Source organism: Corylus avellana, chromosome ca8 (genome assembly GCF_901000735.1).
Source record: "Corylus avellana chromosome ca8, CavTom2PMs-1.0".
Lineage (NCBI taxonomy): Eukaryota > Viridiplantae > Streptophyta > Magnoliopsida > Fagales > Betulaceae > Corylus > Corylus avellana.
Window position 1 is genome coordinate 4,695,796 of NC_081548.1, and position 19,314 is coordinate 4,715,109.

The following is a 19,314-nucleotide window of genomic DNA, read 5'->3' on the forward strand; positions in this document are numbered from 1 at the left end:
AAAAATGATAAGTTAAAATGCTAAGTTGGATGTGAGTAATTTAAAAAAGTGGGTAACTAAAATAGATTAAAGGTAATTTTTTTTTTTGCTAAATTTAGCCAAAAAGTTGCTGAACCGGATTTGAATGCTCTAAATGCATAGGGTTGGTGGTTCCAGGGATGGCTTACAGCTTACTGAATAGCTCATGCAGCCATCCTGTTGAGGACCTCTGTTAATTTACTTGTGCCCTGCTGTTACAGCATAACATAGCTTGCCTAAACCTCAGAATTTGTACATATGGAATAATTTAAAGCTTTGTATATAAAAATTGTGTAATCCATTATATAGCTCAGACTGCTCAGTTATATGTCTCAACTCTCTCTCTCTCTCTCTCTCTCTCTCTCTCTCTTCCTTTTTGAATCTTGTTCTTGATGGTAGCCTTTGGTGAAGGTTTTAGAGGCCTGAGGATTCAATTTTTTGCTTTGCTTTGCTGCAATAACACAGATTTTAGGCCTATTGGAGGAGTCGTTTAATAAGAAATTGTAAATGCTAGAAATCGTTTAGCTGAAAACCATGCTACAAATCGTGGTGCAAAGCACCTTTTCTTTGCGATGCATCGTTTTTGTTCAGGATTGGTCTTTGTATCTTTAGATTTGTTTATGATAGCCACATGTTTCCAATGTGGGACATGAGAACTAATGTGCCGCTGTACAATATCCCATCTGGGTGAGTCTTCAGCAATTTTTTGGTCTCATCATAATATGGCCTGAACTCCCTAATAATATCTTCGGGTGATTTTTAGTATATGCTATATCCCATTGGGGTGAACCTTAAGCTTTTTCCCTGTGTATCACGGATCATAGCAAATCTAGAGTCCAAGGCATTGTTATGAAGCAGATGCAAAAACATTGTGTGTTAATATGCATGATGGATCAAAACCTGTGAAGCAATTCCTAGTGTTCCAACGAGTCCACATCCTGGGTAATTAGACTGCCAATTACATGTGCAATAGGCAACCTCATGTGAGAGGGCATCCGAGCCCCCACCCTTTCAGACAAATGTCTAGATAGAACAAACCTCACCTAACCAAAAGACGTCTTACCTAATAGATACGGCCATTTACATAGTAGTCTAGTAAACAATCAACTCAAATGGCATATCAACATGTATCAACATATTCAATTAGGATATAAATTTCCTACAAACTAGGTTGGGGAAATTTTTTTACAACCCAGTTTGTCGAAAATTTATGTCCATTCAACAATGCCTGTCTTATCATAATTCAGGAAACACCTCTCTAATCCCAACACAATACAAAATTTCAACTGTTTGCACACTAATCAGATCAATAAAATAGTTCACTAAACCAGAAAGCAGCCAAAGTATCAAATAGCCAATGTGACCAATGCATTTCAGCATGTTAAGGACCTCCTAAGTTTAGAAACTAACACTCCAGTATAACCAATGCAAGGTAAAGTTCAATTAATAATGCCACAACTACCAAGGACTCTCCCATCGTGGACTAGCTTTGAAATACTATTGCTTGTTTTGAGTGATATACTATGTAAGAACATAGCAGTCGGGTGGGGAAATGTTTGTGTAGTAGTTCTCTATGGTGTCCGTGATTTCAAACCCGAATTTCTTGTAAAAGTTTATGGCATCCTCATTGTTTGTCTGCACATGCAAGTAAACCTCAAACATGTTTTGCTTGGAGCAGAGATCAAGAACATGGTTCAACAGCCTCGTACCTGCCAAATCCCAGGATTAGATCACTACACCTGCAAATAACAGAGTTTTCATCCAAAGCATGTGGAGAAAAGCTTTTTTCGAGAATAAACAAAACTAAGGATTAAGAATTCCAGCCAAAAAATATGTTGGAGGCTTGTTCTTTGTATTTCTTTCTTAATTTCACACGACTCCAGATAATTAACAGCAACTCTAGTGTCTAAAAAGTTGCAAAACCTAAAATTATTATGACATTTTCACGTCAAATTAAAGTGGGGTTTGGTGATGGTCGCAGATAATTTAGTTTTGGACTCCATATTCTGCATCGAACAACAAAGACAATAAAATAAAATAAAACAAACCATTCCACGAACAGATAAAGACTCTAAATACAAACAAATTCCATGTGGTTTAGTCGCTAGCATCAACCTCTAAACACCACTGGTCTCCTAGGTTAATGAAGAAAATGAAAAAAATCAATGGAGTCATTCCTAGGGGATCAATATTTGGCAGAACTTCTAGGTGGAATTTGAATTAGAAAATCCATTTTAAAGATATGAGGTTTAGCTTAAACAAGGGTCAATTAAGCCGACTTTTTGTTCTCTTTCAATTTCTTTTTTCCATTCAAAATGCCCGGAAAGGAAGCAAAGTGTATATAGTTTTCAGCTGCAGGGAATATGCAAAGGAATTTCCAAGTTGATTGTTGAATCAAATGGCATATATAGGTTTTTTTGGTTATACATAGGACTTATGGACATTAAGACCAATGTTTAGTGAAGAAATTCGTTGGCTTAACTCATTTCATAAAACCGGTTCAATAAGAGAGGGTTGTCCATTCTTTATAAACATGCCAAAGGTCTTGTTTACAAGCAATGTGAGATTATTTCTTAACATTTAAAAATTTTAGAAAATGTAACTCTTTGAAATCTTGGGCCATCGTCCCTTAACTTCCTTTTGATTAAATACTGTTAAATTATATGTACGTAAGTCATCTAAAATGATTAAGCCAATGAGAAAGGGTTAATTATTTAATCAAATATCTTTCCAGTCTACTAATTAACAATGCCGTGCGTTTATTGCACTGAATGACTTCTTTTTCATGCATGTGAAAGAAGTGAGCTTTAGGATTCAAATCAAACCCAGTTTCTTTCTTTGCGACGGACCCATTCTACTTTCAGCGTAAATGGTCAAGAGTAAAACGACTTCAACATATAGAAAAGTGGAAATTAATTGAAGTCATACAAGTTGGTGCATATAAATACCCCATATCCTTCACAGATTCTACATCAAACTTTTTATTCCCATCTAATTAGCTTAAAGAAGAAGATGAGGCTTCTAAATGTGCTTCTTGCACTCACAACAGTGCTTTTTCTCATTAGCATGCACTCATACACTGCTTGCTTGCATGGAGAAGTGTTGGAAATAATTTTGGATGGTACACAAATTCTCATTGATATAAAATAATTACAATATGAAAATTAAACAATAAAATAAATAAAATACAAGAGAAGAAAAGTAGAGTATGGAAAGATCTCACAATGCTATAGAATCACGCAAGAGCGTTGTCCTTAAAGGCTGATTCGTGCCTCCCGGAGTTTATAACTCGGTGCGATCGGATCCTTTGACACGCAACCTTCCAGGATTAGACTATAGCGTTTACCTTCGTTAAGGACGCACTTCCAATAACGAAGACTAGTAGAACAACCCTTTAATCTTCTTGATAAAAAACCGGAAAGAGAAAATAGAAATTGAATATAATAGAATTCTATGCAAATCGGTCTTCTAAAATATGACAAAACTCTTTTATAAAGAAAAATGGGTTTGCCTTTTTTTCTTTCTTGTTGCAAAACTCACTATATCATGGGATTGGGGATGTTTTCTTTCTTTATATAATTAATGACCAAATGGTCATAATACCAAAAAACAATAAAACATTTGCTAATAATCAAATGGTCAAACTACAATAAAACTTGTTAAAGACTAACGGTCAAAACGGTAATAATCAATTATGTTAGAAAATTAATATGCACAGCGGAATGAGTACCTTATTTGCACTGCAATCAAATTCTTCAATGAATTTCTTCCTTTTCCCAGTGATGGAATACACTACCAGAAATACTGGAGTAGTATTCACAAAATCCACAGTCTAAGAGCACCACCAATGAAACTATATTGAGAGAGAGAGAGTTGTTTTCTGTTTTTTCTTTTCATATGTTCGTCTCTCAAACTATTTTATAGGAGAGTATTTATACTATCACTCATTTAAAATGAAGATAGCAGTTTTTTCTTTTTAGAATAACTGACAATGTCAGTTTTCTACTTACAAGCCAAGTGTTGTGTCACTTGGTTTTGTACACGTAAAGGCGTGCCTTTTGTGAACACCTATCTTATTTTCAACATCTCCCACTCGTACACAATGGGCACGACCCGGTCATGCATCTCTCAATGTATTTTTCATTATTCATACTTGCAAATAGACTGTGCGACCACCGAGTACTCCTGCATAAGAAGGTTGGGAGCACTATACCAAATCTTTATTAAAAAAAAAAAAAAAAAAACCAGCATAGCAACATCCCTAAAAAAATGTCTTGTTATGCCCTAGACTCATTCGAACACATCAGATCAAACATCTCTAATCCCTCTTGAGTTAACTCAGAACAATGTTTGACCTACCCATAAAATTCCATGATGTATTCACGATTATGTCGCTATTATCATATAGCGCCTTAACCTGTTGACAGTGAATACACTCAGAAATATGTTATTGAATAGTCTTCCCTTCGCATTCATGCCACTCAACTTTGGTCCAATCGCTTTCCTAGTTATGTCCCTTTAGACTCCATCAATCATAGCCATAGGCAACATACTAGAGTAGCAGACATAAAGACCTCCGTCTTATGACATAGTCAAAAAAGTCAACAAGGGCACAAAATATATATAGTCATGGAAAAATGACTTGTGGAACTCACATGGTGAGGAAATAGGGATTGATTTACTCACCTTCTCAATTTGGTCGCATGAGCACATGTAGTATGAAATACATGTTACAGTTAAGTTCTCTTAAAAAAAAAAATTGTATGTATAAACTCAATAAACTGTACAGATCTTAGTCTAGTCGCTACACAAGCGCCTAACCCGAGCCCCTCATTTGCTCACCATCTTAGGCACCAAATTAAGGTCTCACATCCGGCTAATTATAGGTCACATGAATTGTGGGTTATTCATGCATGGTCTAAACAACACTATAGACCTCATCTTAGCACCAACTAAGGCAACATTTGTTTGTGTCAACTACCTTTACTTGCTACACAAGTATCAAAGGGCACAATGTCTCGTCTCAACTCGCTACCCAAGCGCCAGAGGCGATTGCTCATGTGAGTGAGCCAATCTAAACCTATTGACATACCTTTCATACCATGGAACCAATCATTTGATAAGTGTCTGTATTAAACAATATGTCATATGATAATTCAAAAAACAAATAATGAATAACATCATATGCATTAATAAATAAATATCCCAAAAGAGTACAACAATCGTCAACTGAATAACAAATGATTACATTCTACACAGTCCCAAACTCCTAACATGAGTCTAAAAAGCATCTCTAGCGATAGGCTTTGTCAAGGGATCTGCAATCATTTGACCAGTAGAAATGTGTTTCAGGACCACCTCTTTTTACGCAACCATGTCTCTAATGTAGTGATATCTTATGTCGATATGTTTGGTTTTCCTATGATACTTGGGGTCCTTAGCATAAGCAAGAGCTGTTGTACTATCACAATGAATTGTCACAGGATTTGAAGCATCCGCGACAATCTCAAGATGCTTAAGGAATCTCCTCCACCAAACAGCTTCTTGAACCGCTGCAGAACAAGCTACATACTCGGCCTCCATAGTCGATAACGCTATGCAGGGTTGTTTCTTGCTACTCCAAGTAATGGCACCATTATCAAACAAGAAAGCATATCCAGATGTCGATTTGCGCTCGTCTAGGTCACTACCCCAGTCGGCGTCACTATATCCGACAAGACGCAAATTCGAACCCTGATAGCAAAGTACATAATCTGCGGTTCCTTTGAGATATCTTAATATCCTCTTGACTGCTTTCCAGTGGATCTGTCCGGGGTTAGATTGGAATCTACTAACCAGGCCAACTGCATAGCATATGTCCGGCCGAGAACACATCATAGCACACATCAGGCTACCTATGGCATTAGCATAAGGAACACAGGTCATCTTTTCTTTCTCATCTTGAGTCTTAGGACACATCTCTTGGCACAAGTTTTCACCTTTAGCAATAGGATTGTCAATGGGTTTACAATCATACATCTGAAAGCATTCAAGAACCTTCTTTATATAGGTTTGTTGCGACAAACCTAGAAGTTTCTTTGATCGATCCCTGAAAATCTTAACTCCAAGAATGTAGTCTGCCTCACCCATGTCCTTCATCTCAAAGTTGGAGGACAGCCACCCTTTAGTGGCGACTATCATATCCTTATCATTTCCAGCCAACAAGATATCATCAACATACAATGACAAAATGATGATACTCCCCTTGGACCGTTTGACATAAACACAATGGTCTTCTTCGGTCATCGTAAACCCATTCAAAAGAATAGCTCGATGGAATCTTAGATACCACTGTCTAGATGATTGCTTCAGGCCATAGATGGACCGTTTTAGCTTGCATACTTTGCGCTCTTGTCCATCGGCCATTAAACCAATTGGTTGATCCATATAGATCTCCTCATCTAGTTCTCCATTGAGAAAAGTTGTTTTAACGTCCATTTGATAGAGTTTCAAATTCATAGAAGCAACTATGGCCAGAATCAGACGAATTGAGGCAAACCTTACTACTGGTGAAAAGGTTTCCTCATAATCTATACCCTCTTGTTGGGTATAACCTTTTGCCACAAGACGAGCTTTGTACCTTTCTATTGAACCGTTCGCCTTGCGTTTGACCTTAAGAACCCATTTGTTCCCAATAGTCTTTCGCCTTGGCGGTAGGTTCACCAAATCCCAGACCTGGTTAGTCTTCATTGACTCGATCTCATCATTCATTGCTTTAATCCATTCATCTTTTGCAGAAGATGAGAGAGCCTCTTGAACTGTCCTAGGCTCATCATCATCATGCGGACCAATCATGAAAGCTTCCCCTTCAATCTCGAAACAACGACGGGGAAGATTTCCACGTTTGCTCCTACGCGGTTGAGGTTGTTGAGAATCCTCCACTAGCGGTATGCTCCCACTAGGCGGCAAGTCGCTCCCACTATCCATAGGAGTTTGAGGAATTTCTTCTTCATTCTCAACTAGGCCACTTAGAGCGCCTTCCTCTTGATCCAAAGCCTCATAAAGCTCTAAATTTCTTTCAACTTCACCTCTGGTTGGAAACTCATCTTCGATGAAATCCACATCTCGTGACTCTATCTCAGTCACCCTTCCTTTGGTTTGTTCTCCTATCAACACGTAGCCCTTGGAATGCTCTGAATATCTTAAAAAGATACATTCTTTTCCTCTAGGGCCTAATTTCCCATACTTATGAGAAGTGTCATGAACAAATCCCGCTGAGCCCCATGGCCGCAAGTAACTCAAATTGGGTTTCTTGCCAGTCCATAACTCATAAGGAGTAGAAGGTACTAATTTGGAGGGCACACGGTTAAGAATGTAGGCAGCAATCAAAAGTGCATCCCCCCAATATGATATTGGTAAGTTTGCTTGCGCCATCATTGATCTAATCATCTCTAGTAGAGTTTGATTTCTCCTTTCCGCCACGCCATTTTGCTGCCGCGTACTTGGCATCGTAAGTTGCCTTTTGATTCCCTTTTCATCACAAAGCCTTCTAAATTGCTCAGAAAGATATTCACGTCCACGATCAGTTCTTAGAGTTTTAACACTCTTGTCTAATTGATTCTCAACCATATTCATATATCGTCTAAAACAATCCAATGCTTCAGATTTATGGGAAATCAAATAAACATGACCGTATCGCGAAAAATCATCTATAAATGTGATGAAATAAAACCCACCATGTCTTGCCCTTACATTCATTGGGCCACAGATGTCTGAATGGATTAATTGCAATGGAAAAGATGCCCTAGTGGCTTTTCCAAACGGTTTTCTAATTGACTTTCCCATAAGACAATGTTCACATGTGGACAAGGACACTTTAGCAAGATTGCCTAATAGGTTTTCTCTAGCTAATCTAGTCATCCTTTCTTATCCAATATGGCCAAGCCTAGCATGCCATTTAATTGAATCAACATTATCAGAAGAAGTCAATAAAGCAAATGATTTATCATAACTAGAATAATCCAAATCCAATATTAAAAAACCATCTGAAATAAAACCACATCCATAATATGTTGTTCCCAAATATATGTAAACACCATTATCAAATACAAACCGAAAACCAAATTTAAGCAACGTAACTACAGAAAGCAAGTTTCGTCGAATCTCGGGAGCGTATAACACATCATGGAGTAATAGAGTGCGTCCACCTCGCAAGTCCAGCTTGTAGGTACCAATACCAAGTACCTCCATGCGAGCTCCATTCCCTACTTTTATATCTCGACTCCCAACAGGAATTCGACGGTACTCCACAAATCCGACCCGATCTCGAGCTACATGTTCGTTGCTGCCGAATCTACAGTCCACATAGGAGAGGAATGAGCAACCAAAACATGGCTAGATACATAAACATAGTGAGAAAAGTCAGAGAGTACCTTCTTCGGCTCAGTGCACTCACGAGTGAAGTGGCCTTCCTTTCCGCAGTTAAAGCAAAGCAGCTTAGACTTGTCTTTTTGACCAGCGTGTTACCTCTCTTGCGCTTGTAAGTCTTTGCCTTCTTGGGCCCTAGTCCAGTAGCTCCATGTTTGTCATTGTTCTTGCGCTTAGGCCTATATGCCCTACGCGAACTTGACTCAGCCAAATATGCAAAACTGTTGGGCTTAGCAGCCTCTAGGCGCTCAGCTTCAAGTTCCAAATGACGCGAAACATCATCAAAAGTTTTAATGTTCTCATTGTGCGTCAGATTTTGGCTCATAGCTTCCCAAGAGCTTGGTAGTGAACGAATCACCGCTTGGACCTGTTTCTCATCAGTAAGTTGGTTTCCAGCTGCTTTGAGCTTGCGGATCATGGATGACATCACCCTAAGATGCAGCTTCATTATATGATCTGTGCGCATCTTGTAGGAGTCAAATCTCATGGTCAATCTGCGCAGTCTAATGGCAGAAGTGCCACCAAACTTTATCTTCAGTGCTTCCCACATATCTTAAGCTGTTGGATATACCTCGAACTCACCAATTAGATCATTGTGCATGCTGCTTAACATAGTAAAGCGCGCAGATTGATCCTTTTTGCGCCAATTTTCAAAAGCAGCAAAATCTCTTATGTTTTGTTCGGTATCCCCTTGCATTGGCTCAGTCAGTGAATGGGACAAGGTCTCCAAGACCTCTTGTTCATTTAAAACATATCGAATCTTTCGATGCCATATGTCATAATTTTCCTCATCCAATTTTTCCCCTTTATTCAAATCAGCAACAATACTTTTTGAAGCCATATTACTACAAAGAAATTGCGCAAAGGGATATTATACACACATAAAAAATTTGTAGCGATAATCTAAGTTAAATAAAATAATTATTAACACGTCGCGAGATCGAAAAATCGCTAAGCTTCATAATCATCTCCCGTGCCACAAGTGTCATAAATATTAATATTTAACTTAATTTTCGCACAAAATTATGTATGGGAGAAAAAATAAATTTAACTCAACCATAACTCCCACTATTAAATTAATTCTAGGCAACAAACATAAATATCATGCCAAGAATAAATTCAATGTCATCATTTTAGGGGCTACACATGCTCTTAAAAAATTATCTCAACAAATTTTAAAAGAATAAGCATGCGTTAAATTTCTCCAAAGAAATAATTATGGATTTTGATATACAATCCTTATATAAAAAATAAATCCATAAAAATTACTACAACCCCTAACAATTTTACATACATGCCAATATTAAACAGACTGTACAAAGAAAAATATTTAACATGCAATCTCTTCAACAAATGAATTTTCATTCATTTATGCAAATGTATTATTCTATTATAAATAACAAATGGAACTCCATTACTAAAGGATTCTAGTAGCCCAGTGGTTATAGTGTTTGCTACTATTTCCACACGGCAAGGGTTCAAACCCACTTGCCTTCATCTTTTTACTAAAGGCATACGTGGACTGCATGATTTCAGTAAAAAGAAATTTACCAAAAATTCTGCAGGGGAATCGAAACAGGGCCACGGTAATTATAGAAGCACCGCTTGACCATTAGGCCAAAGCAGATTCTTGAGAAGGTGCAACAGTTCAAATATATAAACGGTTATTTGAACCAGGCCTTCTTCTATCTCTGAACATCGGACTGTCGCCCTATTTCCAGACTCGCCCTTAAACTTAAATCCTTCAGATCTCCCTCATTATAGGTCCGTTTTTCGCATTCCATATGTCAAATTAAACCTTATGACAAGTATAATCTAACCATATGAAAAATTAACGCAGTTGATGATAAACAATTATCAGAAAAATAAAAACAAACTTTCATGTTCTTCAACTAAGAATGTTATATCTCTCAATATACATTTCCAATCATCACCAAATTTTGTGGGCATATTCATATGAATGTTCTCTACAACATGTATAAATTTGGTAGTCTAATTCATTCATTTTTGAAATTTGCCATTAAAGGCCATATATTAATGAAAATGGCATATTAATCAGAGACTTGGTTTCATTGCAATTTCTCATGTATACAAAGGCATATATACAATGAGAAACACAAAACCTGGCTCTGATACCAATGTTATAAAATTAATATGCACAGTGGAATGAGTACCTTATTTGCACTGCAATCAAATTCTTCAATGAATTTCTTCATTTTCCCAGTGATGGAATACACTACTAGAAATACTGGAGTAGTATTCACAGAATCCACAGTCTAAGAGCACCACCAATGAAACTATATTGAGAGAGAGAGAGAGAGAGTTGTTTTCTGTTTTTCCTTTTCATACGTTCGTCTCTCAAAGTATTCTATAGGAGATTATTTATACTATCACTCATTTAAAATGAAGATATCAGTTTTATCTTTTTAGAATAACTGACAATGTCAGTTTCCTACTTACAAGCCAAGTGTTGTGTCACTTGGTTTTGTACACGTAGAGGCGTGCCTTTTGTGAACGCTTATCTTATTTTCAACAAATTAAAACTAATTTTTATATAATAACTCATAACCAAGTAATAAATACAAACGGTCATAAAAATTATATCTCATAACCAAATAATAAATACAAACGGTCATAAAAGTTATATCTCATAACCAAGTAATAAATACAAACGGTTATAAACCAAAATGGTTAAAGATGATTTTTATTTATCATAAAAACTTGTGAATATATCATCAAATGAAAAAACATTTTCAAATGACTGAAAAATAAATGTTTGTAACAAATATTACAACAATCCTGCATATGTTACAAACATTAGAATAAAATGAGATTAAAAGCATGCATCGATGTGGTACCCGAAAGTTTTAATCACACCTAGGATAAATAAATATGAACTTAATGAATCGTGGTAGAGTTAAACTCTTTTAAAAAATTCACAAATTAAACAAACTTATCATCCACATAACTTTCTCCAAAAACAAAAAATTAAATCAAATCAAATAAACAAAAAGTTAAATTAAATCAAATAAAGAAAATTGGGTTGTTCTATAGCGGGTTGGCGCCTTATACAGGCCATGCGTCTCTGGGCTTCATGAGTGCTCTAGAGACTTGCCAAAGTCTCATAAGAGGCGGCACCACCTCCACACTCACATAGGTGGCGTCCATCAAGAATGTGTGCAGAGAACATCTCATCCCAACAAGTATGGACTATGGACCCATTAAGAGTTTTAAACTCATCCTTACTCACTCTGCATCTTTTGTTATTACACCATAAAATGGCTTTCATGAGTGCTCTAGAGACCTACCCAAGTCTATAGGAGATGACACCTCCACACTCATATAGGTGGTATCCATTAAGAGTGTGTGCAGGGAACACCCCATCCCAACAAGTAAGAACTATGAATCCATTAAGAGCTTTAAGCTCATCCTTAATCACTCTGCATCTTGTACTGTCTTACACCATAGGGATGGACTCATCACTAATCTTCCTAACAAGATAGTTAATAAACATAAATTGACAGTACCATACCTCATTTCACTTGTGACTTCGTTTCCCATTAAACCTCATTCATGGGATCTCCAATCATAGAGGTTAGGTATCAATCACAGTGTCATGATTTGGGTATTAGTCCTATCCCCCTCGATGCTTCTCTCACTAGCCTTCTTGCTAGTGGCATGGTCAAAGAATCTGCAGAATTCTTTTATGACCTCACAAAGTCCATGGACATATACCGGTTTCAATAAGCTGCCTCACAATATTGTGCACTTTCTCATTATAAATTCTTTACTCGAGCTTTGGCAGCCTGACAATCACAATAAACACATAGATCCAGCTATGTTAGCATATAAAGGCAAATTAAATAAATTAACCAATAGATTCTTTAGCCATTCATCTTCAGTTCATGCCTTCTCCAAGGCAATTAACTTTGACTCCATAGTAAACCTTGCTATGCAAGTCTTTTTGAAAACTTTCAAGAGATAGCTCCTCCAATCAGAGTAAACACATAATAGCCATTTGTAGGCTTTGCTCATCTGAATCAATAATATAGTTGCATTCCTTTCAATATAGCAGGATAATCACAATAAGACAAACCAAAATTAATTGTGCCTTTGAAAATTTCAACAATTTAGAGATCGCATCACAATGGCTCAATACCATGATTATGAGCATATCTACTCAATTTACTAACAATATATGTAACACCGAGACATATACAGTTTGTCAAAACATCAAGCTACCAATGATTTGTGCATATTTTTCTTACAAAAACACCATCACCATGATTCTTAACCAAGTGTATTTTTGAATCATATGGCGTAGACATAGGTGGATAATAAAAGTGCTCAAAATCTTTTAAGCATCTTATCAACATTATATGTATGAGATAAAATAATGCAATCATTATCCCTAATAACTTTAATGTCCAATTTGACATTAGCTTTACCTATGTCTTACATATCAAAATTAGATGGAAGAAATAATTTAACTTTATGCACAATATCAATGTTAGTTCAAAATAATCAAGTCATCAATATATTAAAAAATAAATAATGACACATTCATTATTGTAAAATTTGTTATGTATTTACTTGCACCATTAATCAAATATGCAATAGACAACATCACCTTGTCAAACTATTCATATAATTGTTTAGGAGTTTGCTTTAATCCATACAAGGATTTCACTAGTTTGCACAAATGTTCTTGACCGGGGATTACTAGTCCCTCGGGCTGCTCCATATAAATCTCTTCATCATTTAGAAAAATAACTTTGACATCCATTTGATGTACAACAAATTTATAAATATAAGCAATGGCAAATAACATTCCAAAAGATACAATTTTAGTAATTGGAAAATAAGTATCAAATAATCAACATATACATTTACTTGTAGTTTTTAGCTACCAAGTCTACCATGTGCTTATCTATTGTATCATCTAGTTTAAGCTTATTCTTAACCACCTATTTATAACAAATTGATTTGGTCTTAGGAGGTAACTCAATGAGTTCCCAAGCATGATTAGACATAATTGATTTCAATTATTTATAGCTTCTAACCAATTAAATTAAAAATAAATAAAATGCATCAAAAATAGATTTAATTGCTTCACCATAACATATTGGATCATCATCAACAATATAAGCAATAAAATCCATACCGAGATTCCTTTCGTTCTAACTCGCTTGCTTCTTCTCAATTCTTACACATCATCAACAATTTTATTAGAAGCACCAAAAAATCATGAAATAATTTTTTCCTTATTTTTCAAAGGAACACATGATCAAAGATAATAACCTTTTTTAAATTCAATAATATTATTGTAATCTAAAATATCACTCTTGATAGTAGGGAATCTATAGCATGAACTATTACATGTAAAACTAATAAAATCACAATCATAGGTTTTAAAAACTAAGCTTCCTCATTTTAGGTTTTAAGTAACATAACATTTGTCAAATAGCCACACACTTCGAGGTATTTCAAACAATGCTTATGAATATGACAAACAAAATAAAGGCTTCCCCCCACACTTTGGTGAATAGCCCAAAAATTGACAATCATAGCATTCATCAGTTCTTTTCATTTTCTTAGTGTCGCCAAGATTTACATGTACAAATTTATCATACCAAATGAAATAAATCAAGTAATCACAAGAAAATAAAATTCTATTAATAGCTCACAAGAACTTTAAGAAATAACTTCTATGAGCCAATTTTTCTATAAGTATGATCTATCATTTACTCTTCTTTATTTTCTGTCAATTGACAGTTCTAAAGATGTTTTAAAAATACTAATCACCACTTGTGATTTTTCAACATGATCCTTATATATTATATATATAGGGATTACATATTTCAAGTTCTATCAAGATTTTAAAAATAAAATCTTTTTAACTAAAGCCCCAATAAATATGCAAAGTATCAAGCCCAATCAAATAATAATCAACTATTATTGGCTCATTTTAATAAATACGCCAATGATATCATTCTTATGATATGATAAATTTATCATGTATCAAATGAACCTCAATAATCACATATATTTTATTCTGAACCATCATGTCAGAGAAATTTGAAAGCTCAATGATATATATGAGGAATTACCAAATAACTTAAAGTGGTTATGCTAATCTAGCATGTCATAGCTAACATAAATGCTAGATACTATTTCTTTTTTGAAATAGATGAATCAATAGAAGCCACCGCTTATCATATACAAAATTCATGTAATTATAAAACTTGGCACCAGCTTTAATTCAATCAAGGAGTACCACCATAACTTCTATTTTTTTTTTTTTTTTTTCATTTTAATAAATGAAATGTATATTATGCCTTAAAAATAAGACCTATGAATTAGAGTTTAAAACTCACAGCAGAGCCAACAACTTTACTCCAAGATCTTCCAAAATAGATTGTCATCACCACATACCAACTAGGTGTCGTGAGAACCAATCGACTCAATACGCGCATCACATCTCTTCCTTTTACTATGTGCTTACCTGCAAAAATCTTTAGAAAAGTGGTATTCTCTGCACACAATTAGCAATACCTATGTATTTTCTCCATCACAAAAATGAGTAATCACTCACAGTTATTATTATTAATTTATATGGATGTTTTCCAGCCAAGCTTAACACAACATAACAAAAAAATGCTAAGTTCTAAAAAATCCATAAAAAGGCTTAACTTTTTTTATTGTAAGAATAGTAACCCAACAATAAAAGATTATTTGACAATCAATAAATTGAGTTCAAATAATTGAAAACTCTTACAATCAAAATATTTTCATTTTCAACAACTACACAAGAAATTAAATTCTTTTTCTAACAAATGAATACAAAATCTTTCCACTCAAATATTTGATTTCATCTTTCTCATATGTGAATTGCATACCGCAAACTCTTATAGCATTTGCATTTTCATAAGTTTAAATACCATTGTTATGATACTAATCAAAATATTTGTGCAACCATCACGAGTCAACCTTTAAGATTGTTGGAAATAATTTTGGATGGTGCACAAATTCTCATTGATATAAAATTATTACAATATGAAAATTAAACAATAAAATAAATAAAATACAAGAGAAGAAAAGTAGAGTATGGAAAGATCTCACAATGCTATAGAATCACGAAAGAGCGTTGTCCTTCAAGGTTGATTCGTGCCTCCCAGAGTTTATAACTCGGTGCGATCGGATCCTTTGACACGCAACCTCCAGGATTAGACTATAGCGTCTACCTTCGTTAAGGACGTACTTCCAATAACGAAAATTAGTAGAACAACCCTTTGATCTTCTTAATAAAAAACCGGAAAGAGAAAATAAAAATTGAATAGAATAGAATTCTATGCAAATCGGTCTTCTAAAATATGACAAAACTCTTTTATAAAAAAAATGAGTTTGCCTTTTTTTCTTTCTTGTTGCAACTATATCATGGGATTGGGGATGTTTTCTTTCTTTATATAATTAATGATCAAATGGTCATAATACCAAAAAACAATAAAACATTTGTTAATAATCAAATGGTCAAACTACAATAAAACTTGTTAAAGACTAACGGTCAAAATGGTAAAAATCAATTAAAACTAATTTTTATATAATAACTCATAACCAAGTAATAAATACAAACGGTCATAAAAATTATATCTCATAACCAAATAATGAATACAAACGGTCATAAAAGTTATATCTCATAACCAAGTAATAAATACAAACGGTTATAAACCAAAATGGTTAAAGATGATTTTTATTTATCATAAAAACTTGTGAATATATCATCAAATGAAAAAACATTTTCAAATGACTGAAAAATAAATGTTTGTAACAAATATTACAACAAGAAGAACAAAAATTGATGAACAAAAACCTTTTGCTAGGGTCACTGCAAAAGGGTCCTGTGTCTCCATCTGAGCCTAATCCAGTCACGGAGTCCACTTCGACAATCAGTTCAAGGGCCTTTGCAAGTCACAATTTTGCTCCTTTGATGGGATCACTGTAAAGGGGTTATATGCCTCCATCTGAGCCTAATCCAGTCACTGACTCTGCTTCAACAATCAGTTCAAGAGCATTAGCAGGTCATAAATTCGCTCCTTTGATGGGATCATTGCAAAGGGGCCCTGTGCCTATATCTGCTCCTAATCCGGTCACTCACTCTGCTTTGACAATCAATTCAAGAGCATTTGCAGGTCACAATTTCACTTAACTGATGGGATCACTGCAAAGGGGTCTTGTGGCTCCATCTACACCCAATCCAGGCACCTATATACCAGCTTCAACAATTGGCCAAAAGGCCTACATGGGTCACAATATGGCTCATTTGTTAGGCTCATTGCAGAAGAGTCTTGTCCCTCCATCCGCAACCCATCCAGGCACTCACACCCCCGTTTCAACACTAGGCCAAAGGGCCTTTGTTAGTCACAATATGGCTCATTTGCTAGTCTCTATATAGAGGGTTCTCGTCAACCCCTCGGCGCCAAATCCGGCCATCCCTTAGGTGCATATGCTAGAGTATTAATGATTCCTCATGACGTGCCATAGAGAGGAAATAAAGCTGGTTTAACATGGGCACCAACATAAATATAAAAAATAAAAAATAAATAAAAATTAATTCAAAACCTCTAATTAACGTATTAATTACTATTTTAATTGGTGCATATATGTAAGAATAATGGCAACAAAAACACTTGCCAGCCTTTCTTTCCATTTCTTGTGTTTTTTTTTGACATGTCTACACAAAGGAAGGGGGAGGGGGGATTCGAACTAGTAACCTCCACTTCATGAAGCGTGGTTCACAGCCGATTGAGCTATCCGATTGAGCTTTCCATTTCATTTTGGAATTCTTTTGTATAAATCCTGGAATTAATTGCTACACACATGCAGTATACTTATTTGAAAGAATAAAATGTTGCTGATCTTTTTTGTTTTTCCAGTGCATCCATGAATGTATGTTGTTTCCATCTTCTAAAAGAACAATTATAACTTCTAATTTATTCATTTTTATGTGATGCATAACCATTTACAAATTAAGCTGCGAATTATGTATGTATCCTAAATCATACATGCAATAGAGACATTGTTAGTTCTTGTATTGGCTTAATTCAGTTCTAAAATGCAGAGGCTACTGTTCATGGGCTCAAACACTGATATAGAATGCTCAGAATCCAATCTCCACCGTTCATAATGTAGATTCATATGTTAGGAACATCCTTGCAAAATTTCAGCTCAATCGGACCACAAACGCCCAATAGTCGGAGCTGTTGATCAAGACTGGACAGTATTTCCAGAATGCTGTTTCACCCATGTCTGGACATGCCTTCCCTGGGTCCGGACATGCCTTCCCTGGGTCCGGACCTCATTTTCAGAAACTCAAATTTTGCTCCGCAAAGCCGTGTCCGGACAGCCCATTAACATGTCCGGACACCCCGTAAGTTTTAGGCCCAAAAACGTGATTTTAAGTGGGTTAGGTCTAGGGTTTTGTCGGGGGTATATATACATCATTATTGAAGAAAGAGGCACGAATTTTCACCCTCAGAGAGTTCTTGTGAGGCTGTGCTTGAGTGATTATTTTGTTGTGAGCCAAATTGATTCCTCTTAGAGGATTTTTGTTAGTATTGATTGTGTGCTTAATTGAAGTATATCGGAAGGGTCCGATAAAGGAGAATCACGTTAAAGAAGATTGTGAGCGATGAGACAAGTTGGAAGCTTGTCGATCTTACAGAGTCAAGGTCTTGCAAATGGTTGTAAGTGTTCCTAGTGTCTGTAATCTCTGGATAATCTTTTGATAGTGATTTCCTGGGTTTGGCTGCCCCGGAGAGGTTTTACTTTTAGAATGTTTTCTAAAAGGTTTCATCTTTGTCATCAAAATCTTTGTGTGTGATTGTTCATATTTCGGTAATTGTTTGCTTTGATAAATATCCGTTAATTCCGCATAAAATTGTGATATTTATCTGTTTAGAGTTTTTTAGACATAGTTAACAAGGAAACAAATTTCATTGAATAATTAAATTTTGAGTAGTAAGATCTTTTAGCCAACGCTCAAAATTTAATTCAGCGCCCAATAAATAAACTGAGTGTATGCTAGAGATATGTATGGACGCTGAATTTATTTATTGGACGTCCATGATATTTTGATCTTCAAAAATATTAATTAATTATTACTTATTAGTGATATGATCACTATTTTAATCACAAAGTTTTTTTTTTTTTTTTGTTTTTTTAACAAAAAAAAAAAAAAACCTCTTGTTTGTTGGGTCAAACAAATTGGAGAAAGTAAGGTCTCCCCCAACAAAGGACACGCCACCTTTGATGGGTCATCGGCCTCATGGCAATAAGATTGAGAAGAAAGGCTTCAGTCCAGCAGGGAGAGTCCAAGTTCGAGAGAATTAGCCAGTTCTTCGTGAAAGAAAGGCCCCAAGGTAACTAACCAGATCCAATAGAATAGCCCAATTTCCCCATCTAATAAGAGTGAGCTGAGGCCTGGACTATATGGGCATTCTGCCTTTGATATGTCGGAGTGGCTAGAGCCTAGATGTTTGATAAATAAGAGTTGCCCCAAAATCGTAAGGGTAAAAAATAAATAAATAAATAGTAACGAAAAAGATATTGTAAGGCAATTTTTGGAATTAGTATCTCTCAAGTTCATTTGAACTAGATAATATCCAGTTAATTATATTGAATGGATATTTTTGTCCCCTTAAAAATTGAAAAGACAAAAATACCCCTAAAATATAATTAACTGAATATTATCTAATTCAACTAAACTAAAGAGGATCCTATTCCTAATTTTTGGGCAACGAGTCCAGAGAGAACAGAGTGGGAGGTAGTTTTAATGTTGAAAATGTCTTTGATGTCATTCTCTTGTATTTATTTATTTTGTAAACTTACAAT

At 35.3% G+C, this 19,314-nt stretch overlaps 1 protein-coding gene across 1 annotated transcript in view; it reads right to left on the bottom strand.

The window, feature by feature from the left end:
• Positions 1–1,281: 1,281 nt before the first annotated feature.
• LOC132189119 (uncharacterized) overlaps positions 1,282–19,314 on the bottom strand; it is a 51,852-nt gene continuing 33,819 nt past the window's right edge. Inside the window, exon 3 of the mRNA XM_059603652.1 lies at positions 1,282–1,727. Coding sequence (XP_059459635.1) covers positions 1,540–1,727 — 188 coding nt within the window. The 3' untranslated portion in view covers positions 1,282–1,539. The remainder of the gene's footprint in view (positions 1,728–19,314) is intronic.